The sequence below is a fragment of the Myotis nattereri genome, assembly GCF_964212035.1.
Source record: "Myotis nattereri genome assembly, chromosome: 1".
NCBI classification, from domain to species: domain Eukaryota; kingdom Metazoa; phylum Chordata; class Mammalia; order Chiroptera; family Vespertilionidae; genus Myotis; species Myotis nattereri.
In genome coordinates, this window is record NC_138075.1 from 182,311,389 (window position 1) to 182,337,916 (window position 26,528).

General features: G+C 42.0%; 2 protein-coding genes across 3 annotated transcripts in view; one reads left to right on the top strand and one right to left on the bottom strand.

The window, feature by feature from the left end:
- Positions 1-1,318, bottom strand: part of SHROOM3 (shroom family member 3) — a gene marked incomplete at its 5' end in the record, with an annotated part of 281,625 nt that extends 280,307 nt beyond the window's left edge. For both annotated transcript variants that reach the window (XM_081100888.1, XM_081100887.1), the window contains one exon: positions 1,151-1,318. In XM_081100888.1, the coding sequence (XP_080957014.1) occupies positions 1,151-1,318 (168 nt within the window). The remainder of the gene's footprint in view (positions 1-1,150) is intronic.
- A 12,467-nt stretch (positions 1,319-13,785) lies between these two features.
- CCDC158 (coiled-coil domain containing 158) overlaps positions 13,786-26,528 on the top strand; it is an 83,906-nt gene continuing 71,163 nt past the window's right edge. The window contains exons 1-2 of the mRNA XM_081100991.1: positions 13,786-13,941; positions 21,097-21,139. The gene's annotated coding sequence lies outside the window, so the exon portion shown is untranslated. The remainder of the gene's footprint in view (positions 13,942-21,096; positions 21,140-26,528) is intronic.

The following is a 26,528-nucleotide window of genomic DNA, read 5'->3' on the forward strand; positions in this document are numbered from 1 at the left end:
AAAGCAACATCATCAAGAATGGCAGGGCAGAGAGATCATGTTGACATTGTTGAACTGCTGCTTCTTGCCTAGACAGCCTACCTCCACACTTGTTGTGATATGAGAAAAACAAACCCAATTTATTTAGGCCACTATAAATCAGGACTTCAGTTACTTATAGCAGGAAGGCTTCCTGATATACATACACAAACACATCTTTTGTTTCTTAGGAATGACAAGGGAAAGTCACACAGCTCACAGTGGTCACACTCTTGGCTGCCTGCTAGAAATCAGTTTCCACTGGCTCATCTAAGTACAGTAAGAGTCATTTCAGTTTTCACGAAAACTTTTCCCCAATTACAAATGTTTCTTGAATAATGCATTGCATGAAAAGCACTTATATTCTGCTGTTTTAGATGACCAATATTCCAAAATTTTAAAAGAAATCTCTGTAATCTCTCTTAATCACTGTAGTTTAAGAAAAAAGCAGAAATACTAAGTCTATTGTACAAAATAGATTCATTCACTGGCTATACCTATCCACACCAGAGATAAACAAAGAATTGAGGCATGTTACAGGATGACTAAAGTTTAAAAATCAGTTTAAATACATAAACAGAAGAGGAAAATTGGTGTTTTGCCCTTGAATTATATTGAAAGCTAATTTAATTCTCCTCTCTGAGTGTGCTGAAAAGCAATAATATTTACATACTCAATTATCCAGAATTACAAAGAAATTCTAAAATATTTTTGGAATGTTAGATATTTTTCAATTGAAAGGAAAAAGAAGAGATATTTTTCTAGCCATATGTTAAATAGAGGCACACATACAAAAACATATACTATGCCATCGCCTTAACTATGTTCATCTTTAATCTGATTTACAACTGAAAAGATCATGTGGTAGCTGGTTTTATACTATTTCATTCACAAAAAGAGATTATCCATCCAACCAGCACATTTTTCTCCAGGCTTTCACAGAATAAATGAGCTAGACACATTTTTCTCTCAAACACCAAGTTATGCAAAATATGTCCAGATACAATCAGCAAGGTATGACACAGCACATTCAGCAATAGTCAGGCAATGCTCAACTTTTCTTTTTTTTTACATTTTGACAAAAGTTGAAAAAGCAATGTGAATAAAGGCAATATTGGCAAAGGAAACATACCTTAGAGATAATTAATGGTTCTCCGTGCTCCAGGCCACCTTTCAAAGTAAAACCCCAGGGAGCTCCTCCCTGCAAGAATGCTTCCAGATAAATGTACCTTCCCGTGGGGGTCGTGGTAGGGCTTCGTGTGGCACAAGTCTCCTCGAAGTTCTCTGTGGTTCTCATCATGCGAGTTAAATTGTAAACGCCTGATGCAGATTCAAGAGAGCGATGCTTCTATTATAGCCCATTATCCCACCTTCACGAGACGTGCTGGACAAAGAGGGGTTTTAAGAAATGAGTTCTTTCAGATGTAAAATCTTCTCCCAAGCTGAACTCCAAGATGCTGACCCAGGAGGATTTTTCACTCCAACATTCTGTAAAGTCAGTCTCCTCCTGGAATTCTGGGATCTCAATGCAGCCCCAGAGTGGTGTATATATCTCTTCGCTCCATTGGACAAAACTTCTTTCAATGTCTCTCTCAAGACTGCTTTTATTTCATGCATATACACAATAAAACATTTTCTGTATATGGTTACAGAGGAAATTAAAATAGTCTTACAATATAGTAAGAAAATTGCGAAACCTCCAACGAATACTTCATTTTTGATTGATTATCACCCCTTTCTTCCTCGGCAGTGAAATTTACCATTACAATAGCCTCCCCTCTCCCCAGAAGTAGCTTTAAAAGAAAGAAAGCACTTACTATGCTTCAGCTTGCTTCCGAATTTTCAAACTTGTCCCCAAGAGGCAGAGAGGCTGTGCTAAAACTTTTTGCTTATGTGCTTCAGCAATAAGTTCCGAGTTTATTTCTTGCAAAAGGGAAAAAAGTTTTCGCGGGATGTAGAGCACAGTGGGAAAAGCGGTACATTAATCCTCAGGGAGAAAATATTCAGGGGGCAGCCCGGTCCTTTCTTTGGTCTGTGCGGTGATGATCAGCCAGGGCTGCTGCTGCTGAGGCCGCCGCCTGCCTCCTCAAGTAGGAGGAGAGTGAGGAAGTGAGAGGGAAACGGATTAAGGCAAAGAGAGGCACCGCCACCTTTCTGCACAGTGAGCTGTGCTGTGCAGAATTCAGTTCAGCACAAAGACCTGACCAATCCAAACAGCCTCACCGCTGATAAAATACCATGCAGATGGCGAATTGCCTCGGAGTGGGAAGCAGTTGGACCAATGAAACCAGAACCCCTGGGGGTGAGACACAGGCCTTGACATTTTTTAAACGCTGTGCGTTTTGCTGTGCAGCCCAGTTCAGGAAGCAGCGCCCTGAGCAGTAAGTGCCAAGGTGATAGCCCAAGGGCTTGATGTTTTTCATGAGACGAAAATACCAAGTGTAATACATGAGCATGAGCAGCCTCTCATCTTGCAATAAGATTCTCCAATCAAGTGTCTGCTTGTTTGACTCAATACGAACAGAAGGCAGGTTTCTTCGCTACTTTAATTATCTGCTCCAAGACTGTTATTCATTCTTCAAATGAAAATAAATGCCCGGCAAGTAGTAGGCATTCAAGGCTGAATCATGTCCTGATTTCGGGTGATGGGTGGGATTTTGTAACAATGTTACATGAAATTTAACATTACTAATTTTTATTAAAAATTTGTGAACCGTCCAAGATAACTATATCTTATACACAGAAGCCTCAGCTATCAAGTTACTGAAACAAATTAGAATTATTTCCAAAGAACATGTTTGCTAAAACATTTTCTGTTTAAAAGTATGTGGTAAATGTAAATTGTGTTGGAAACAGGTTAAAAATTAGTGTCGGTTTGATACCAATTTAATTTTGGTGTTTGTATTCATAATTAATGAAAAGGTAATATAATACAGAAGCAGACATAATATGCAATAATAAATCTAGACAAATTTAATGTAAAACACATGACAAGTGTTATTTGATTTTCAGTGGTAACTTTATCTGAGGGGTTGAAAGAAACACAAAAAAGTAAAATTTATGTGTAATAACAGTATTTCTGTGGAAATGTGGTCTGCAGTTAGACAGACATGAGCAGAGCAAGGACGATGGGCCGGGTACAGGTCACCAGGGTAGGAAGCCCTGGGTGCCTAGCAAGAGACAAAACTGGGAAAGCAAGGTCCTCGCCCCCAGGGTAACCTTTCCTCCCCATCATACTGAGGGTCATGCAGCTTAGACCCCTGACCTTGCATATCTGGTCATGTGGATCAGATCCTCCCCAGGTCTTTCCTCCCCTGGCAAGCTGCTAGTCCTGTGGGTTAGACCCCCTGAGAGAAGGAACGAACAAGGGAGCTGGAGAACAGCCCTGCAGCATTAAGCCCCAGGACAAGGAGGTTCTGACCGGAATCAAATACATCTAGGCCTCAATTGTGTTTTGCTCCAGGCCCAGAAAAGCAGCAAAACCAGCTGAGCCAGGCCAGAGCGCACCTCAGGACCAGCTGCATTGACTAATGAGCTCCATCCCAGGCACCGACCAATCAGTGGAGACCACAACCCTGAAAGGACACACCTGGAAATTGATGAATATTCTATTGAGGTCTTCCCCTGAGGCTGTCCCTAAAATCTCCACCCTGAAGGACTTGTTTTCTTTGTCTAGTCAGTATCTCTCTGGAGAACCACTTCTTTTATTATTTTTTAAAAATATATTTGTATTGATTTCAGAGGGAAAGGGAGAGATAGAACATCAATGATGAGAGAGAATCATTGATAGGCAGTCTCCTGCACCCCGCTCCCCCCACCCCATCCTTTACTGGGGATTGAGCCGGCAATCCAAGCATATGCTCTTGACCAGAATTGAACCTGGGACCCTTCAGTCTGCAGGCCAAAGCACTACCCACTGAGCCAAACCAGCTAGGGCTGAAGAACCACTTCACCTATACTGTGGTGCTGGTGGGCTGACCCCACCTCTGGCTCCAGGTGTTAACCTTGGCTCAAATGATTAGTATGGGGATGGACATGTGACTCAAGCTTGGCCAATGTAATAACTAGAAATTCTACTGGAGCTAACAAAAAGGCTCATTCTCTCCTACTGCCAAGCTGGTAGGTAGGTCACTACAAACCCAAGAAGGAAGCCAACTCCCTAAGAAATCAATCCAAGATATGGAGACAGTGTTCTGGTAATACCATTTGAGTCCTGGGTGCACTGTACCTTACTTAAACCATCAATTCTCAAAATTTTTGGTTTCAGGACTCCTTTACACTCTTAAAAATCATTGAGGGCTCCATAGAAATGTTATCAACATTTACTGTATTAGACAATTTAAACAGAAAAGAACATTTAAAATATTTATTTTTAATTCATTTAAAAATAATAAATCCATTTTAGTATGTTAAAATTAACGTATTTTAATGAAAAATCATTATATTTTCTCAAACAACAAAAATTAATGAGAAGCATGGCATTGTTTTACATTTTTACAAATCTCCTTATGGCCAGTTGAATAGAAGACAGCTTGGTCCTACTATCTACTTCCGCAATCTATCTGTTTGATATCCATACGGCATAGCTCCCAGACAACTCCTCGATACACTGGTTAGAGAACAAGTGAGAAAAAAAGCAAAGTAGGTCTTATTATTATGAAAAAGGTCTTGAACATGGAGACCCAGAAGGGTCTGGGGACTCCCCAAGATTCCCAGACCATTCTTTGAGAATTGCTGCCTTAACTAGATGCGGCCATACCTGAGGCGACTGAAAGGGCGAGGGCTACGCCCTCCATCTTGCCCAGAAATCCTCTATTTTTGGGCAGCCATGTGCTCGGCAAGGCTTCTTCCCGGAAGCCCAAGCCTCTGCTAGCCACACCCAGGACTTCTTTAAACTAACCAATGACAATCAAGGGACATGCGCGCCATAGATATGACCACATCCTGTGTAACAAGACACCGACTTGCGCCTGGCCAATCAGCAGGGCCCACAGTCCTCTCTCCTCCCCTTACTATAAAACCCCTCTCCCCACAGGGCTGGCTCTCTCTACCACTTGGCTTGCTGTTGCGTCAGTGAGTGTGGTCGGGGAGCCGAGCTAGCTCGAATAAAGACTCTTTGCTTTTGCATCGGACTCGGCTGGCTCCCTGGTGGGCTTTTGAGGATCTTGAAATCTGGGCATAACAGAGACTTCACTCTTAATCATCTTTGTGAGCCTATACATACCTGTTTATTTTTTCCTTACACAGTTGGCCTTGGGTTTCTGCTACTTGCAACTGAAAGAGTTCTGAGTAATATACAATGAAACTCTTCATGGTTTTTCCTGGTTTAAGAGAAAGTTTAGGGAAGCTAGTGCTGACTTGGTGATACAGTTTTGAATCTTTTCTTTCTACTGCTTCCCTGCTTCCTTTTGCCTCTAACTTAGATTTACTGCCACTTTCTTAATCAAATTCATTCTTTCATGAAAACAGATCACAACTCTATTTTTTGTCTCTATATGAAACATTTCTACTGTTGGTGATTGAGTTCATGTTGCTCCGTTAACTGTGAATATGGCTCCAGGGCAGAAAAATATTTCAATCAGATTGACTCTCCCATTGTCTGGCATGCCAGTACCACTCTTTTAAATGTCATTTGCCTAATCATTGTTTTGGCATCTTAGAAATTATGAATCATTCTATTTGCTAACATCACTTAAGGACAAGTTAATGTGTTCTATTCAAAATTCTCACTTTTTGATTTGCATTTTTTTTATAGTAAGCCCTAACATTCTTCTCTTTGTCTTTGCTATCACTTTAAATATGATTTTTAACTTCCTGGATTTTTTTTTTTTCCAGAAGCAACTATTTTATTTTATTTTTTTTTTCATTTTTTTTTTAGTGTTTTATTTTATTTTTTTTAATTTATTGCTTAAAGTATTACAAAGGGTATTACATATGTGTCCATTTTATCCCCCTGCCCTAGACAGTCCCCTAGCCTCCCCTATCCCCCAATGTCTTATGTCCACTGGTTATGCTTATATGCATGCATACAAGTCCTTTAGTTGATCTTTTACCCCCCTACCTCCTGCCCCCCAACCCTCCCCGGCCTTCCCGCTGCAGTTTGACAATCTGTTTGAGGCAGCTCTGCCTCTGTATCTATTATTGTTCAAAAGATTATAATGGTCTCTATTGTCCATGAATGAGTGAGATCATGTGGTATTTTTCCTTCATTGACTGGCTTATTTCACTTAGCATAATGCTCTCCAGTTCCATCCATGACGTTGCAAATGGTAAGAGTTCCTTCCTTTTTAGAGCAGCATAGTATTCCATCATGTAGATGTACCACAGTTTTCTAATCCATTCATCTACTGATGGGCACTTAGGCTGTTTCCAGATCTTAGCTATGGTGAGTTGTGCTGCTATGAACATAGGGGTGCATATATCCTTTCTGTTTGGTGTTTCTGGTTTCTTGGGATATATTCCTAGAAGTGGGATCACTGGGTCAAATGGGAGTTCCATTTTTAGTTTTTTAAGGAAACTCCATACTGTCTTCCATAGTGGCTGCACCAGTCTGCATTCCCACCAGCAGTTCACAAGTGTTCCTTTTTCTCCACATCCTCTCCAGCACTTGTCATTTGTTGATTTGTTGATGATAGCCAGTCTGACAGGTGTGAGATGGTACCTCATTGTTGTTTTGATTGGCATCTCTCGGATGATTAGTGACTTTGAGCATGTTTTCATATGTCTCTTGGCTTTCTGAATGTCCTCTTTTGAAAGGTGTCTATTTAGGTCCTTTGCCCATTTTTTGATTGGATTGTTTATCTTCCTTTTGTTGAGTTGGATGAGTTCCCTATAAATTTTGGAGATTAGGCCAAGTTAATGTGTTCTATTCAAAATTCTCACTTTTTGATTTGCATTTTTTTTATAGTAAGCCCTAACATTCTTCTCTTTGTCTTTGCTATCACTTTAAATATGATTTTTAACTTCCTGGATTTTTTTTAATGCCTCTGAATGTAATATTTCAAAGATTGAAAGTGTCACTAGATTACATCTGAAAAACATTATAGTGACATCTAGTGGATCTTCTGATTATACAATCATTAAAGTAATTGTAGACAATAAATTATTAAATTGTAGGTTTTGTGTAAAGTTTCCCCCACGTCCCGCGTGGTTCAGGGTTCAGGATCTGGAAGAGGGGCCGCACACAAATGAAAGAGACAAGACAAGAAACAATAATTTGGAAATATTGGGGGGCCAGGAGGGCAAGTCCAACTCAAGGGGAAGGACTTCCCCTGGTGCTCAGGCCTCACCAACCTTTTATTGGTTTGGGATACACCCATAGCATAGCCTTTAGGCAGCCAATTTCCAGTAACAGGCAGACTAGCCCATCAGCAAGGATTTACATAATAATAAATGGGGAAGTTGCTTCAGCTACCATTGTCTGGACTAACAGTGGGTGCACAGCCCTGACCTTTGCCAGGCCTTCAAGGGTCACCAGCCTTCCCGGTTCCTTGTCCACACCTCTGTGCTAGTGAAGACAATAGGTGGCTTCCCACAAGGTTTGAAAGGTTATTTAGTTTTCGTAGAAAAAAAGTCTCAGAACCATCCTAAGTAGACAAAAATCTACCTTATTTTAAAGTTTGCACAATCTCTCTAGGCAACCTCTCAAATGCAAAAAGAATAATCTCTTTATGTGTCTCCTTCTTAAGATTGAGGAAAACTCCCAGCAGTCCTTCCCTCAAGTCTAAATGGCAAGAAGCACCCCTGAAAACAGTCATTTGGAAGAAGGATGAAAGTACACAGATTAGTTTAAAATAATCAGGACCCACCAGCTAAACTGTCCCACTTATGCAATGTTCTGTAGAATGCTGTGTTGAATCCTCAAACAACTCCAGGATTCTGTGAGAAAGCAGGAAGGTGAAATGGATGTTGGGTGTGCAATTTACAGCATTCGCTTCACCAACTACCATAAGGGCCACCCCAAAACCATCAAAGCACAGTCAATTTAAATCTTTTAGGAATGATCAAAATGTTGTGTGTCTTGAGACAGTAGTTTCAGATGTGTATATATATCTGTCAAAACTCATCATATGGTACATTTTATTTTTTTATTGGTTTTAGAGAGAGGAAGGGGAGAGAGAGAAAGAGAGGGAGAGAGAAAGAAAGAGAGAGAGAGAGAGAAACATCGATGTGAGGGGAAAGCATTGATCTGTTGCCTCTGGGATGATGCTTCAACCAACTGAGCCACACTGGCCAGGCCTCAAATGGTACACTTTAAATGATGTCGTTTATTGAATGAAAATGATATCTCAATAAAGTTAGTTGTTTTTTTAAAGTCAAGGAATCCATTGATGGATTAATGGGTAAACAAAATGAGGTCTACATATACAACAGCATGATATTCTGCCTTAAAAAGAATGGCAATTCTGACACATGCTACTACATGGATGAACTTTGAGGACATTATGCCAAGTGAAATAAGCTAGTCACAGAAGGATAAATGATCCCTTATATGAGATACTTAAGAGTAATCACATTCATAGAAACAGAAAGTAGAATAGTGGTTGTCAGGGGTTGGGGAAAGGGGATTAGGGAATTAGTGTTCAAAGGGTACAGAGTTTCAGATGGAAAGATGAAAATATTCTGGAGATGGATGATGGTGATGGTTGTAAAACAATGTAAATACACTTAATGCTACTGAACTGTGCACTTAAAAAAATGTCAACGTGGTAAATTATATGTAATGTATATTTTACCACAATATAAAAGGTTTAAAACGCTCATAAAAGGTAAAGAATCTGACACTATAGTTAATCAGTTCATTATTCATCACTTCACCATGCTGAGTATATTTGAGGGTAGATGTCACAAAACTGGAAGTTGCATTAAAAAAACAAATAAAAATACCTGATAGCATGTACTAAATATTAAATACCTGGTAGAAGTTATGACTGTTATAGGAATTATTAATTTAACAGAAAGCTGGTAGAAATCTATCTATATATAGATTTCCTAAGCAACCCAATGACTGAATGACCGGTCGACCATTTGCTATGATGTGCACTGACCACCGGGGGTGGGGGGGGGTGGCAATGGTGGCAGGTGCAGGAGCGGCAGGTGGTGTTGGACTGCCGGTTTCAGCAGATCCCCACAGGCTATGCCGAGGGACCCCACCAGTGCATGAGTCTGTGCACCGGGCCTCTATTATATCTATAAACTTATTTTATTTCCTAGATGAGAAGTAAAAGATCTTAATAAAAATGTAGCTAATCAGAAGCCACAGTATTAACCTTAAACAGTAGATGGTTACGATAATGAGCATGCATTTTCTGTCCTTTGGAGAAAACAAAGTTGGCTTCAAAGATGCTAGTGACAATGCTGATGGCTTCACTAGCAGAAACAGAGAAAGGGCTATCTGACCTTATTTTGTTTTTTTTAAAATATATTTTATTGTTTTTTTACAGAGAGGAAGGGAGAGAGATAGAGAGTTAGAAACATCGATGAGAGAGAAACATCGATCAGCTGCCTCCTGCACATCCCCCACTGGGGAAGTGCCCACAACCCAGGTACATGCCCTTGACCGGAATCGAACCCGGGACCTTTCAGTCCGCAGGCCGACACTCTATCCACTGAGCCAAACCGGTTTTGGCAATCTGACCTTATTTTATTAGCTATTTAGCTTCTATCTCCTTTTTCTGTCCCTTTTCATTCTTCTGTAAAGTATTTATCCTCAAAACAAACAAACTTAAAAACTTTTATTGTTAAAGACACAATGCATACCAATATTAAGAGAGAGATTGAAAAGGGAGGTGAAGAAACTTTCTAGGTAGATAGAAATGCTCTACGTCTCTCTTTTTAAAAAAATATAATATGTTTTTATTGATTTGAGAGAGAGATGAAGGGAGGGAGAGGGAGAGAGGAACACGAAGAAAGAACCATCCATCCATCGGCTGCCTCTTGCATGCTCCCTACTGGGGATGGAGCCTGTAACTCGGGCATGTGCCCCACCAGGAATCAGCACCCTCTTGTTGCATGGGGTGACCAACTGTGCCACACTGGCCAGAACAAATGCTCTACAGCTTGATTGGAGCACTGGTTACTGGGTGTATACATTCCTCAAAAGTCATCAATCTGTACACTTAAAATGAATGAATTGTATTGTAAGTGAAGTGTACATTAGTAAAGTTGATTTAAAAACCTCGATCAACTCTAAAGAGAAGCAGCACTCCTGCATTTCGGATGGTTGATGAAAATGTTCTTTTAAAACTAGTTTCAAGAGTAACCGCAAATTAGAAACTGCTCATTTTCTTAGCCTACCCTGCCAGGAAATGCTCCTAGACTGCTAATCACAAGTGCCCCTGGAAAGCAGGTGGGTCCTGCCTGCTCTGTTTAAATTTCCATACAACCCACACTCCCTCTTCTTCTCTGCTTCATTTGCCTCCACAGCACTTATCACCTTCTAATATGTTATTAAGTCACAGTGATTAATTATGATCTGTCTCCCCCAAATGGAATGTAAGGTCTATGAAGGCAGGGTTTGGTTTGTTTTGTTCACTGATGTTCCTGGCATATAATTGGTGATTAATAAATGTTTGTTAAATGAATTCAAACTCTCTTATTAAATATATTTCTCTTTGTGTGTCCTGGGTGGAGAGAAGAATGTCTGAGCATAAACTATATGGTCTTTAATATTTTCTACCCTACCTACTTGCAAAAATTATTGGAGATGACTTGTCACTTATTTCCTCTACAATATATATTGAGTTACTTTGATGGGTCCGTGTTGTACCAGGCATTGGGAAAATATAGCTGTCAAATAAGACTTAAAATAGAAAAGTTTAATCCTTATCATCAGAAAGGAGCCCGACTGGTGTGGCTCAATGGTTGAGTGTGGATCTATGAGCCAAGAGGCCACGGGTTCGTCCCTGCCAGGACACATGCCCGTTCTGTCCCCAGTAGGTTGTCTGCAGGAGGGAGCTGATCTATATTTCTATCTCTCTATCCCTCTCCCTTCCTCAGTCTCTACAATTAATAAAAACATATATTTTTTTTAAAAAAACAGAAAGGTAAAATATCTATACCAAAATCCAGGCTACTCTGTGACTCTGGTTTCATTTCAAAGATCTTCATTTATTTATTTATTTTTAAATAAACTTTTTATTGATTTCTGAGAGGTTGGGAGAGGGATAGAAACATCAATGATGAGAGAGAATCATTGATCAGCTGCCTCCTGCATGCCCCACACTGGGGATTGAGTCCGCAACCTGGGCATGTGCCCTGACCAGGAATCAAACCATGACCTCCTGGTTCATAGGTCAACACTTAACCACTGAGCCATGTTGGCTGGGCAGCTTTGAAGGCATATAGCAAAAGACCTTTAATGTCAAAGTCATAAAGAAAACACAATGTTTAATTTTTTTACATAATCTACTATATATTTTAAATTAAAACGTTTTTTTTCTACCATTCATTTACAAAACATTTACCTGATTGTATCAGGTAAAACACATTTTTAAAAAACTAAGCAAATCATGAATTAAAGTTTAAGTAACTATATATACACACACACCTTGTATATGATGTCTGAAGGGATTTAACAAATGTTTTCGTACTAAGATTAAATTCTATTTTGGGATTTTATAGAATCATAGTTTTGTTTGTTTGCATGAGATAATTTCTACATCTACCATTTTACAAATGAAAATGCTAATACCCAAAGTCATATAAATAGTGCCAAAGCTCAGACCAGACCTGGGTTCCTTATTTCTGAACCATCTATGAATCAACTGACTTCTTTTTTTTTAAAGGTATATATATATATGTCTTTCAGAGAAGAAGAGGGAGAGAGAGAGAGAGAGAGAGAGAGAGAGAGAGACATCAATGATGAGAGAGGATCATTGATTGGCTGCCTTCTGCATGCCCCCCCACTGAGGACCAAGCCTACAACCCAGGCATGTGCCCTTGACCAGAATCAAACTTGGGACCCATCGCTCGCAGGCTGACCCTCTATCCACTGAGCCAAACCAGCTAGAGCTCAATTGACTGTTCTTAACTGCATCCCCATAAAGGTCAGCCGTTTGGATTGACAACACTGGAAAGGACACTGGTTCCTGGCGGGTAGACATGAGCTTCTTCCTGTCTCCCCCAGTGCCTAGCACAGGGCCGGGTCCAGAGTAGGAACCCAATGAAGGGAACAAAGAACCACCCTGGATCCAGACACGGACTCTTACTAAAGAGCGCTTGTGACTTGGGCCCTCAGCCTCCTCTTGTGGGTCCGCTGGCCAAGAGGTTCCCACAGGCTTAGGAAGCTCTACCCCACAATATTCTCCCCCCCCCTCCCCCCCCGCCCCCATCCAGTCCTGCAGGTCTCTGCTCAGTGCCACTTTATCACGAGGCCTTCTCAGACCACACTGTGAAACAGCACCCCGCACTCCCTAACCTCCTCACTCTCCCGAATACTTACCCCCATCTGACATATTTGAACTTATCTCTGTGCATTGCTCATCTTCCTCCACAAGAATGCCAACTCTATTTGGTTCACGCCTATATTTTCAACACCTACGCTGGCATGTGAAGGATGCTCTATGGATATTTGTGAAATGACTTTTAAATGAATGGTAACGGAACTCTGGACCCCTTCCTTTATTTCTAAATTCTTTATTTTAAAAGCTAAGACACTCTTTTCAATTCAATGTAAAAAAACTACCATGAAATATAATGACAAGATACTCAAAATGCAAATACTTTTATAATAAAATTAGGCTACCTAACTTGCATACATATATGTGGCTTTATATAATTTTAAACTGTTCTAAGTAACACAATATCTTAATTAAAGACTTCAAAAAGAAAAGGGAAGTCTTTTAGTTCCTAGAGCCCAGTACTGGTACAACTACAAACATCAGACACCAATGAAAATCATCTATTAGGTAACTAAAATATTTTAATACATAAAAAGTTATTCGCTGTAGGTGTCTATATAATGTGACTGCCAATGGTGTTAACGCCGCAGGCCGTGTCTATCACACCCAGTCATCCTGGACTCCTTCCACTCGAGCACTGATTTGGGCAGCATCGAGAGGCCCGTGTGTAGTCACATAATCTGATAAATTCTCCATCAGCGAGGAGGACGGGGAGCAGCTGAAGCCCAGCAGAGGAAACCACTGTCCGAGGCAAGAGGGCCAGCTACCCTGAGAAGAGCACATTTGAACCCTGAGACACATCCCGGACGGACGTAGGGTCAGCATAACCAACCGCAGAGCTGCAGAACGTGAATTCTGTAAACTGGAACCGCTCAAAGGGGGATTTAAGGAGAGGGTGGAGGAAGGGTCGGAGGCGAGGCGAGGCCAAGGCCTGAAGGGCAGCGCCAAGGTTGGGCTTGACCCTTGGGGAGCAGAGCGACAGGGATCGGTGCTGGTTGGGAAGAATCTGGGAAGATCATTTGGGGAACAACTTCGAGAACGGCCTGGGGCGTGCGGGTGGCGAGCACGAGTAGGACGGGGAGGCTAGGAGGCTGTAGCAGAAGTGAGAGCCCTTGAGGGGCACAGAGCACAAGAGGAGGCCCGAATCCTGGGTGGTTTCTGGGCAGAGCTGCCGGGATTGGAGGCGGGGCTGGGAGTAGGCACAGGGCTCCTGGGGGGCGGTGGGGCGGGAGTGGCGCTCGGTTGCCCTGGCGACGGCGTCTGGAGGGCGGAGCGTCTCCCGGCTCCCGGCTCCTCCCTCCTCCCCACGTCTCTTCCGGGTGCCCAACTGCCGCCCGCGCGGGGGTGGGCGGGGCGCCGGGGAGGCGGGGCGGGCGGGGCAGAGCCCAGCGCTCCCGCCGCCGAGGAGGAGCCGCCGCCGCCGCCGCCGCCGCCGCCGCCCGGTGGACGCAGGTGCGGCCGCCGCGCCCGCCGCGCCCCCGCGCGGATGCGCCGGTCTCTTAGGATGAGGTGTTGGTTGCAGGTACAGAGGCCGCCTCGCCGGGGACCGGGTGAGGGGCGGCGCCTCCGGACGACCCGGAGCAGCGCGTCTTCCTGTCTGGTCCTCCAGACCTCGGTGTCTGTGGATTTACCGGAATGTTGTTTCCGGGGGTCGCAGGAGCTCCGGGGGCAGTGGCTGTAACTCTGGGACCACCCGGCCCTGTGCAAAGTATTCGATTTGGGGGGGGCGGGAGGGGGAGAAGGAAACCGCGGATCCAGGGACAACATTGCTGCCCCCTCCTGTTCCTACCCAGCCCCAGGCGGGTGGGGAGGACAGGGAGATCCAGAGGAATGTCTAGCCTGGGAGTCACCACCCCTCATCCCACAGGGGATTGTAGCTAGTGCTGTGCAAGGGCCCTGGGGCGCTCCCTTAAGTGACACTGAGAGTCTGGCTGTGCCCTGTTGTCAGCATCCATCAGAAGTGAGTTGTCAAATGAGTCCCTCATATATATATATATATATTTCTTTTATTGATTAAGGTATTATATATATTTCCTTTATTGATTAAGGTATTAAGGTGCCCTTATCCCCCCATTGTCCCCCCATCCCCCACTCATGCCCTCACCCTGCCCCACCCCGTGTCTGTATCCATTGGTCATGCTTACATGAATGCATCACTTTTAACAGAACTCTGTTCCCAGTCCTCTCCCAGGCTGTACCAGGTCTTGTTGGCGTACCTGAAGGAGGGGGGAAAGTAGAGGAGAATAAGGGGGGCTGTTTCTCAGGGGTTTTTGACCCGCAACCACTTCTTACCTTCTGTCTCAGCATCCGTGTCAGGAAAGGGCCTGCACCTTCCGCGTGTCCCAGAGACCAGTTAGGCGGGACTGTTTCTCTGCCTGTAAAGTCGTGGGTGGGGGTGGGGGTGGGGTGGAGAGTGGTGGGAGGGGTCTGGTCCTCCCAGCTCAGTACCATAGATTTGGGGAGGGAAACTACGGATCCTGTCATAACGTTGCTGCCATCTGTTTTTAATCTTATACAATTATCTGTCTGTGTTGTAGATAAAATGGTTTTTATGCCATAGGCATATTATTATACTCCCAAAATAAAATGAGGGCAGAAATCAACAATTTATTCTGTATGTGCAAAGCCTTTACTATTTTACACAAAGGACTCAAAGACGTCCTATATCAGTGATGGCGAACCTTTTGAGCTCGGCGTGTCAGCATTTTGAAAAACCCTAACTTAACTCTGGTGCGTGTCATGTATAGAAATTTTTTGATATTTGCAACCATAGTAAAACAAAGACTTATATTTTTGATATTTATTTTATATATTTAAATGCCATTTAACAAAGAAAAATCAACCAAAAAAATTAGTTCGCGTGTCATAGGTTCGCCATCACTGTCCTATATGATTGGGTCACTCACTTTAAAACTCCACAATTTATTAAATAGGACTGCTTATGAACTACCTGTTCCCAAACTAGATGGCCCTAAAGTATATGATGTCGTAGGCTGAATAAGGGCCAAAAACATCAGGCCCTAAACTCTGGAAACTGTAATGTTATGAGGAAAGGAAGTCTTTGCATATATGATTAAGTCAAAGATCTTGACATCTGGAGATTACCCTGGGTTACCTGGGTGGGCTCAAAATGCAAGCACAAGGGTTCTTCTAAGGGAGGGGCAGAGGGAGATGTGATAGACAGGAGAGGAGAACACAGTGGCCACAGAGGCAGAGATGAGAATGATGAGGCCACAAGTCGAGCAGTGCCAGCAGCCAGCAGAAGCTGGAGGAGGAAGGACGTGGATTTCCTAGAGCCCTGCCAGCACCTTGACTTCAGCCGGTGAGGCTGGTGTTGGACTTCTGGCCTTCAGAACTGGAAGAGGATAAACCGCTGTTGTTTTAAGCCACCACGCTTGTGGCAATTGGTCACAGCAATTACAGCATGACCAGACACATACGGTCATGCCTCCAAGTCACACAGAATCAAGCCTGTATTGATGAATATTTTAAAGCCCTCCAGCTGGGGCAGTGACAGGTTTGATCATGGAGAGCACTAAGGATTTTCTTAAGCCCTGTAAATCGGAAGGAAAAAATTTGAACAAGGAATTGGGTAAGGAGAAAATAAATTAGGTGCTTAGGAAAGAGGTAGTCTGGCACTTAAAGTAAACTTTTAAACTTTCAAATGTATTTCTATTAATATATATATCACTGTATTTGCTCTGGTTTAGAGAATAAAGGTACAGAGTAACATAGGTGTGGTCCTTAGCCGAGACATTATTGGAAGCCTTCATACCAAGAGTTGCAGACACCTGGGGATTGAGTCCAGGCTGGGGAAAACAGGCAAAGCCAAGGTGCTTCCACCTGAGGGGGTGTTAACATCTGGCTAAAAGCAACCTCTAGTCGTCTTGAAATGAAGACACTTTGGAGTTATCAGAGTGCACACAAAAAAATCAGTGTTTAGGTTTAATTGATTGATTTCTGGGACACAGGCTGCTAATTTTCACCCGTGCTCTTGCCCCATAAAACATCACAAAGAGTAGCCAATTCAATTCCTTTTTGAACTGCTTTTTTTAAGGTATAATTTATATACCATAAAATTCACCAATCTATACTAATAATAGCGGAATATGCAAATTGTTCAGGATACCATCACAGTAACAGTAATGACCAGCAGGCTGTCTGGGGCAACCAGGCCAGCAGGGAGGTTAGTGAGGGACAACCAAATGACTGAACAGCAGGCTTCATGGGGCGACCAGGCGGCTGGGGGTGGGGGCAGTTAGGGGTGACCAGACTGGCAGAGGGGAGCAGTTGAGGATGACCAGGCCAGCAGGGGTGGCAGTAAGGGGTGACCAGGCCAGAGGGGGGGCAGTTAGAAGTGACTAGGCCAGCGGAGGGTGGGGCAGTTGGGGGTGACCAGGCCGGCAGGGGGAGCAGTTAGGGGTGATCAGGCCAGCAGGCAGAGGCAGTTAGGGGTGATCAGGCTGGCAGCAGGGGGCAGTTAGGGGCAATCAGGCAGGCTGGTGAGCAGTTAGAAGCCAGCGGTCCCAGATTGTGAGAGGGATGTCCAACTACCAGCAATTGAACATCCCCCGAGGGGTCCCAGATTGGATAGGGTGCAGGCTGGGCTGAGGGCCCTCCCCCCCCCCCCCATGTATGAATTTCATGCACCAGACCTTTAGTTTTAAGTATAACAGCCAATACATTTTAGTAAATTTACAGAGTTTTGCAATCATTACCACAATTCAGTTTAAAACATTTCCATCGTCCAAAAAAGCCCCTTATGGCCATTTTAGAGTCAGTCCCTATTCCCACCCCCAGTTCCAATCCACTTTGGATGACTGGCCTACTTCAGAGTTAAGTTTTAGTCCTTCTGCTGGGCTACACCAATGGCCTTATTACTGGCCTCTTCTCAGTATATTGCCCACCTAGCTGCTGGAGGATGATATGCCCCTGATTAAAACCCTCCAATGGCTTTCCCTCACAATTAGAATAAACCATGAAATCCTTAGTATGGCTTTTTTAAGCCCCTGTGAGCTCTACCCTCTACCAATCTCCCCAGCAACTTCTCGGGATAATTTCGGGAGGGAAGTGATAAGCACAGCATTGCTTTGGGTGTGGTACACACTTGGCTATCCATCCTCCCTTGACTACATGCAACCTCACTAGCCTCCTTCCTCATCAGTCAGTGAACACTGAGCCCTTCTTATCCCAGAGCCTTTGCATCTGGTATTTCCTCTTAGGATCTTCCCCAATCCTCTGTAGGGCTGACTGTGTTTAGTCATTCAGCTCAAATGTCACCTCTTTCATAAAGTCCTTCCCTGACCTTCCCTAAGTAGTTTCAACTTCATCTCTCTGTATATTGTGTTATTCTCATCATTGCTCTCAACCATTCTCCAAAATTATATTTTGATTTGTTTCTTTAGTATCTCTCGCCATTAAACTGTAAGATTCATGAGGGTAGAAACTGGTTCTTGATCTTACACAGCTCTATCTCTAGTATTCCTAGAAGCATTAATCATAGCAGTACAGTAAAGCATTGTAAAGCATCAAAATGCCAACAACAGTAATTAATAATTATTGAATGCTGACTGTGTGCCAGGCGGCTTGTATATGAATGACTTAATTGAAGTTTACTGCGTTTGATGTGGGAAGAGTAAGGGGAGCACATCCTCCAATTATTAAATGTCCTCCTCTACATTAAATTATGTTTTTCAGAGACATTGGATAGTTTTCATTCTCTTATTATTAGAACTAGAGGCCCGATGCATGAAATTCATGAAAGGGCCTTGGCCTCCACTGCGGCGGCCACCTCTGCCTCAGCCCCCACCCCATACCCATCACTGCCACGGCCGGGGGCCTCTGCCGCGGCCCCTGGCCACTGCAGCTTTGTCCAGAAGGAAGGATGTCCGGAAGGACATCCGGTCTAATTAGCATATTATGCTTTTATTATTATAGATATTTATTTTAAAGACTACATCAATGTATATTGCCATTAGTAATCTATTATTAAACCTCATTTTTCAAATCCCTAAAAACTAAACTGTGGAGGATTTTGCTAGGAAGGAAAGTTGGAACAAAAGAAAGACTTTAGCGGAGTCTTAAAAGAGCAGTACATGCTCAGAACACAGCAAGTAGACCTTGATTGGGGCACAGGGTATGTTGGAATGGAGATGAAGCTGGGAGGTTGTTAGGCCTGATCATAAAGGGTTTTGAGTGCTAGTCTTAGTTCAAACCTTCATCTTTGAGCAAGATAGGACAAAATGGCGCTGATTTTAAAGGGAACTCTTAAAGACTGTGAGAAAGTGAAGCTAAAAAGACCATTTTGAGGTATTTTATAAGGTCTGGCAAGAGTTTACTAAATCATGAAAGAATATAAAAGGACTAAAATTAACTAAATAGCATATTCCAGGGTTTGTTCCTTATGACTTATGAGCACACTTAAGTCTTCTTTGCTGAGTTAAAAGATATTACAGAGATAGACTCAACAGAGTATGGCTACTAATTCGATTTGGAGTTTGAGTAGATGAAGAATAGAGAAAGAGCCCTAGCTGGTTTGGCTCAGTGGATAGAGCATCGGCCCACAGACTGAAGGGTCCCAGGTTTGATTCTGGTCAAGGGCACATGCTTGGGTTCAATCCCCACTAAGAGGTGTGCAGGAAGCAGCCAATCAATGATTCTCTCTCATCATTGATGTTTCAATCTTTCTCTCCCTCTCCCTTCCTCTTAAAATCAATAAAAATATATTTTTAAAAAAGACTCTGAAATGTTGCCGGAACCGGTTTGGCTCAGTGGATAGAGCGTCGGCCTGCGGACTGAAAGGTCCCAGGTTCGATTCCGGTCAAGGGCATGTACCTGGGTTGCGGGCACATCCCCAGTAGGAGATGTGCAGGAGGCAGCTGATCGATGTTTCTCTCTCATCGATGTTTCTAACTCTCTATCTCTCTCCCTTCCTCTCTGTAAAAAATCAATAAAATATATTAAAAAAAAAAAAAAAAAAAGACTCTGAAATGTCTAACTTGGGAAGTTAGTTTTATGGTGTTATCATCTGAGAACAGCCTAGAAAGCAGGTTAGATGGGAATGTGAAGAGACCAGATATGGTATAAGATGAATTTAAGATGACTGTAAACATATATGCAGAGGTATTAAAGGAACATATATTCATTAACATTTTTCTAAAGCCAGTTATTTTTTATTTTTTTTTATTTTTTTTTTAAAATATATTTTATTGATTTTTTACAGAGAGGAAGGAAGGGAGAGAGAGAGTTAGAAACATCGATGAGAGAGAAACATCGATCAGCTGCCTCCTGCACATCTCCTACTGGGGATATGCCCGCAACCCAGGTACATGCCCTTGACCGGAATCGAACCTGGGACCTTTCAGTCCGCAGGTCGACACTCTATCCACTGAGCCAAACCGGTTTCGGCAAGCCAGTTATTTTTTAAACAAATAGCATGAAACTTGATGGAAGCAGTAGAACTGTCTCTATCTAGCTTTGTTGTTGACTGAAATCACCTGTGAGAAGTCATCATATTTTTTGGCCATCTTTTTGCTAAATGTTTTCCATAGTAAATTATAGAATGTCCAGTTGGAGAAGGTGTTAGAGATCTTCCAGTCTAACACTTTGCCCTAGAGAGGACAGCAGTGACAGTTGTCATCCCAGCAGATGCTCATCTACCCTCAGCTCGAACGCCTCACAAAGAAGCCCACCATGTATATATTCAGGGCGTCCTAGTGTTTAACACCGATGGCGAACCTATGACACACGTGTCAGAGGTGACACGCGAACTCATTTTTTTTGGTTGATTTTTCCTTGTTAAATGGCATTTAAATATATAAAATAAATATCAAAAATATAAGTCTTTGTTTTACTATGGTTGCAAATATCAAAAAATTTCTATATGTGACACGGCACCAGAGTTAAGTTAGGGTTTTCAAAATGCTGACACGCCGAGCTCAAAACGTTCGCCATCACTAGCTTAGAATATCCATCTCTGTTCTGACCTAGAATTTACCTCCCTTTACTTCTAATCATTAGTCCTAATTATGCACATAGAATATTGTCCCTCATTTTTTCAATGTGGCAGCTGTTCACTTAGATTCCACTGAGATATTCCAAAAATCCTAGGTGTTTATCATCTCAGCTCCACTTCTTAAACTTTATAGACCTATTTCTAACCCACTCACAGAAGTTTCTCTACCTAGTAACTTTTCTAACCACGCACAAGATCTGTTGCCTGGTCAAAGCATCTCCAAAAAATAAAAGCAGGTCAGAAGACATTCAGGTGGTTAAGTCAGTTTGGACTGCACCTGGAGAAAGATCAGGTCTGGGAATATACATATGAAAAAGGGGATCATGTGCCCATAGGTTTACTTGTGTTATCTTAATAATGCCAATAAGATCTGTACCAACAAAATTAGATTGCACCAACAGGGAGCATATAATTGAACATGTTCTGGTGTGTAAACATAGCCTAGATAAGTGCCATAAAAATATACTTTTATAAACAAAATAAGCCCAAAGGAAAAAAATTTAAAGGTTTTATTGCTGTTGTTGTATATATGTGTTTTGGGTGTTGTCAAGATCTTAAGTGATGAAAATGAACTTGTGAATTGAAATTTTTGAAAATAATAAATTTCAGCTAATGAAATATTATATATTAATAAGCATATTTTAAAATATTTTGTTTTTTCAGGTATTAATAGGATAAGTGAAAATAAGAATATCCAGATATTAAGGTATCTCTTGTTTTATTTTTATATTTAAGAATTGTGAACATATACAACTGATATACTTTATTATATCTATCCCTAATCTGTTTTAGAAACTGAAGCCTTGAGTTTGATGAATGCCTAGGCTGGAATATCTAAGATAATGCCACAAGGGCTATATCTGTGGTTTTCAAACTCTGCTCAGTGGAGTTAAAAGATATTACAGAGATATCTTTTGTATTTCATTATGGTGTCTTGGGGCATAGAGGAGGGTGTGTATTTGGGATTCTAAAAATTTAAATAAAGACTTCTACTGCCTTAAAAAGTTTGAAAAACAAAACTTTAATCTTATTTAGTAATGGTGAAAATTGAGGCTCAGAGATATGAAAAGATTTGCCCATGCTCTTACAAGTAACCAATGACAAAATTAAGTTTCCTGATTTGGAGTTCTGTATTCTTCTGTTCTGCCTCCCTCCAAGATGGTATTGTGTACTGATGAAGTATGATCTTAAATAGCTTAAATCTATATTGCATTATAATGGTTCCTGTATTTACTCAATGCATTCTAAATCCACTTTCTCTTCTATTAGTAGAACTATATGAAACATATCTTCTTTATAGATAAATAGAAAGATATAGCCATTTATTATGGAAATGAGTTAGTATACTATTGTTATTCATGTTTTATTGTCCTATTATGTGGTACTATATACTTATTGATTGAAGTAAGGACCATATTAAGGCTGCTCATGAGTCATCTCAGTTAACTCTTATTCTTTTCAGTTATACACTCTTTATCTCCATCTTATAGTCTTATGGAGGTTAAATATTATTTTCAGGGTCACACAGCTAGTGGATCACAGAGCTAGGATTTGAACCCTAACAGTCAATGACAACATCTAGAGAGAAAGAATGCGACTGAGAAAGCAGACACTAAAATCAATGTGAAATTAATAAGCAATTAACATTAACTCAAGCAGTGAAGTGATGTTCATTAATGTTCTTGCATTTATGAAATATGTTGTATTGGGATCAATCTTGGGAAACTTTACAATTTCCTAAGGAAAATACACCTGCAGATTGGTTCTATGAGATTATGGATCAATGTTATAAAATCCCAATAGGGGATAGCCACACAGCCACCTTGTTTTTTTTTGGAAGCCAGGAGAAGGTTTCTGTGGAAGGTAGAATGGTTTGGCATTCTATGGGCTTGAGTCACTAGTTGATTAACATAACATACATTATAAGTAACCTGTACCCAATCCAAATAGAGCATAGATTCTAAATCAACTTACTATAGAGACAGTCACATTCTATCACGGTCATGGGAGAGGTCCACCTTGAGTAGTCATAAGAAATCAAGCTGAGGATTGTTCACATCAGGGAAAGGATAGCCACACAGCCACCTTGGTCTTTTGGAAGCCAGGAGAAGGGGTAAGAACCCAGGAGATACTTTAAAGCCCTTTAACTCGACTGTATAACAAAAACGAAAGTCTATACACCGTTTTCCTCCAAAAGTTCTCTTGTTGTGGTCTGTGGTTTCTAAGGTCTTTTCTGTAACATTCCAATAGAATAACCAAGGTAGAATCTTTACCTCGCTATTACTTGTCAGAAATATAAGACTCCTTTCACTGGGAATCTGGTCACAATTTTAAATCAGGCAGAATTGTTCATAATTAATTTTGGGCGTTACCAGAAGAGGCCAAGATTTCATCTTTGTACTTTACTCAGAGATTTAAATCAAATACATGTAAATTCATGTTATGATCCCCATTACAACAAGTATAGCGTTTTAACAATTTATGATTTATTGAGGCTAACAACTTCCTTTTACCCGGAAATCCTTAAGAATTTAATAAGATTTATGCCTGAAATTAGGTATAATGTTTTAGTTCTTAAAGTGTAATGACAGTAGAGGAATGCTGAATGATTTAACCAAACTGAGGATATGGTCAATCTAAAATAGTGAAAATCCAAATTCAAGTATTTTTAAAAGACAGATTTCCTATTGTAAACTTCATAAAATAATGAGTGGCATTGACAAGTAGAAGTACTAAGCATTTTCTTTACAAATAAATGTTGCTTTATAATTATTGTTTAACTAAATATAAGCTTTCTCCTTTAAACTAGTAATTTTTCAAGAAAAATATTTCCCTTTGAAGGTCTGCTACTCTTCAATGGCCTGCTGCCTATGAGTGGATACTGAATTAATGAGTTGATTTTATTCATCATCTTATGCCAAAGTAAATAAGTGTGGTTTCATATTAGGATATTCTAAAGTCAAACCTTCTCCTTTCTCCTTTTCTCTCTTTTCCAACTACTAGTTCCAGTTATGCTTATCTTGCTCATAGGTTCTGTTTCATGATTGATACCAAAAACTTTAGTATTAAGCAGAGTGGATTAGGGCATGCTTGCCCAATACTGGCTATATGACTCTGCCTGCCCTGCTCATTCCTTCATGCTTTTGATCAATCTGTAATTTGTGATAATAACATTACTCAGTAATTTGAATTGTCTTAGTGTTTTTCACCATCCTGAAGAATCCCCAAATGCATCATTTTAGTGGGTAAGTAAAAGTATACACTATAAATTCATGATAAAACTTGTTTAAATGAGGGTTTTTTCCCAAATAATCTCTTCTATTTAGAACATTTAAGTTGCCTAGCAATCTTGACTAACATTATTATAATTCTTGATGGAATGTCTTCATGCATACTACTTATTTGCTAAAATTGATAGTATGAAACATATTAAGGTAGAATTTATCTAATTGTAGTTTTGACAGATTGCATCTCAGTAATCAAAAGGGAGGAACTGTGAGTAAAATAAAAAGGAATTCTGTTCAATAAATTCCCTTCAGCTCACAGGTTTCAAAAAAATCCATTGACAGTATGTTTACAATTATGAATTAATGTAAAAATGATAAGCAGTATGTTATATGTGATGTTCCTTTCTGCGTCACTTTGATGGTTTATGTCTCTATATATTTTGTGTGTTTTTTTTAAGAATCAGGATTCTGATTCATTCCTTTTATTTATTTTTCTGTTTTCTACCTCATTAATTTCTGCTTTTATCTTTATTGTTTCCTAGCATGTGCTTTTTTTTTTTTTTTTTACTTTTAATCTACCTTTTTGTGTTAGAAATTTAAATCACTTATTTTCATTTTTGAAATAGAAGTTTAAGGCTAGAAACTTTCCTCTTTTCATTACTTTAATGTATCTTAGATTCTGATGTGTAGGTTTTCATTGGCATTATTTTTCAGAAATTCTTTAATTTCTGATCTTATCTATCACACAATTTATGTTTTATCTAAATGGTTGTGTTATATCAGAAAATTACGAATAACATATTTTATTATAGAATGTGCCTTTTAACTTGAAGTGCCCTTTGTCTTATGTACTGTTCTTCGACTTGAAGACCTCTTGGTCTGGAATCAGGATTTTAATCCATGCTTTCTTATTATTTTCATTTACCTGGCAAATCTTTATCACTGTACTAATATCAGTGCCTTTTAAATATTCTTTTGTGTACAACATGGAGTTGAATTTTTTAAAGAGTCTGTTTGAAAATCCTTTTATTTGAATTGGCAAGTTAAGTTTCTTCATGTTTATTGACATGACTGTTCTATTTGGCCTAAATTCTTTCATATTATCTCTCTCTAAAAGCAATAAATTAAAACTAAATAAAATTTGTCATATTATTATTACACTAGAGGCCTGGTGCACAAAAATTGGTGCACTCGGCGGGGAGAGGGGGTCCCTCAGCCCGGCCTGTGCCCTTTTGCAGTCTGGGACCCCTCAGGAGATAACAAGCTGCTGGCTTAGGCCTGCTCCTGGGTGGCAGAGGGCAGGCCCAATCCCTAGGTGCAGCCCCTGGTCGGGCTCAGAGCAGGGCCAATTGGGGAGTTGGGGTGCCGCCCCCTGTCATGCACAGAGCAGGGCGGATCGGGAGGTTGCGATGCCACCCCTAGTCACGCTCAGGGTAGGGCCGATAGGGGGGTTGGGGCACCGCCCCCTGTCACACTCAAGGCAGGGTTGATAGGGAGGTTGCGGTGCTACCCCCTGTCACGCACAGAGCAGGGCTGATCAGGGGGTTGGGGTGCTGCCCCCTATCATGCACAGAGCAGGGCCCATCAGGGGGGTTGAGGTTCTGTACCCTGTCATACACAGAGCAGGTCCGATCAGTGGGTTGAGGAGCTCCCCCCTGTCACGCACAGAGCAGGGCCCATCAGGGGGTTGGGGAGCTCCCCCCTGTCACTCACAGAGCAGGGCCCATAGGGGAGTTGGGACACCACCCCCTGTCACACACAGAGCAGGGCGGATCAGGGGGTTGGGGTGCTGCCACTGTCACACTCAGGGCAGGGCCGATGCAGGGGGGTGGGGGGGTTGGGGCGCCGCACCCTGTCACACACAGAGCCACAGGGCGATCAGGGAGTTGGGGAGCTCCCCCCTGTCACACACAGAGCAGGGCTGATCAGGGGGTTGAGGAGCTCCCCCCTGTCACGAACAGAGCAGGGCGGATAGGGAGGTTGTGGCCCCGCCCCCTGTCACACACAGAGCCGCAGGGCGATCAGGGGGTTTGGTCGCTGCCCCCTGTCACGCTGATCCCGGCGCTGGGAGGCCTCACGGCTCCGCTGATCCCGGTGCTGGGAGGCATATTACCCTTTTACTATATAGGATAGAAGCCTGGTGCACAGGTGGGGGCCGGCTGGTTTGCCCTGAAGGGTGTCCTGGATCAGGGTGGGGGTCCCGCTTGGGTGCCTGGCCAGCCTGGGTGAGGGGATGATGGCTGTTTGCATCTGGTCACACACCCTTTAGGGTGGGGGTCCCCACTGGGGTGCCTGGCCAGCCTGGGTGAGGGGCTGAGGGCCGTTTTCAGGCTGGCGGGTGACTGAAGCTCCCAACCTGTCCTTTTTTCCTTTTTTTTTTTTTTTATTCTGGGCCAGCTTTAGCTCTGAGGCTCGGCTCCAGCTATGAGACCTCCGCTGCTGAAAGCAGGTTTCTGGCCTTTGTTTACCTTCTGTATTTGAAACAATGTTGCGGTCCTGCTGGCTGAAGCCTGGGGTTTTGTTTAGCTTCTATATTTGTTACAGTGTTGCTTAGAGTGCTGCTGAGAGGCCGGCAAGGCAGGCGGGGAAGCTTGGCTTCCTCAGTCACTGAAGCAAGCAAGCCTCCCTGTTCGCGTCACCTGCCTGGCTGCCGGCCGCCATCTTGGCTGGCAGTTAATTTGCATATCGCCCTGATTAGCCAATGGGAAGGGTAGCGGTCGTATGCTAATTACCATGTTTCTCTTTTATTAGATAGGATTATTTTGTGTGTAATTACTGTATTACATTACATTTGCAGTATTTATTTGGTGTTTCTTATTCTTTCTTTTTGAAATTCTTTTGCCATTTGAGAAGTTTTTTTATTCTAGT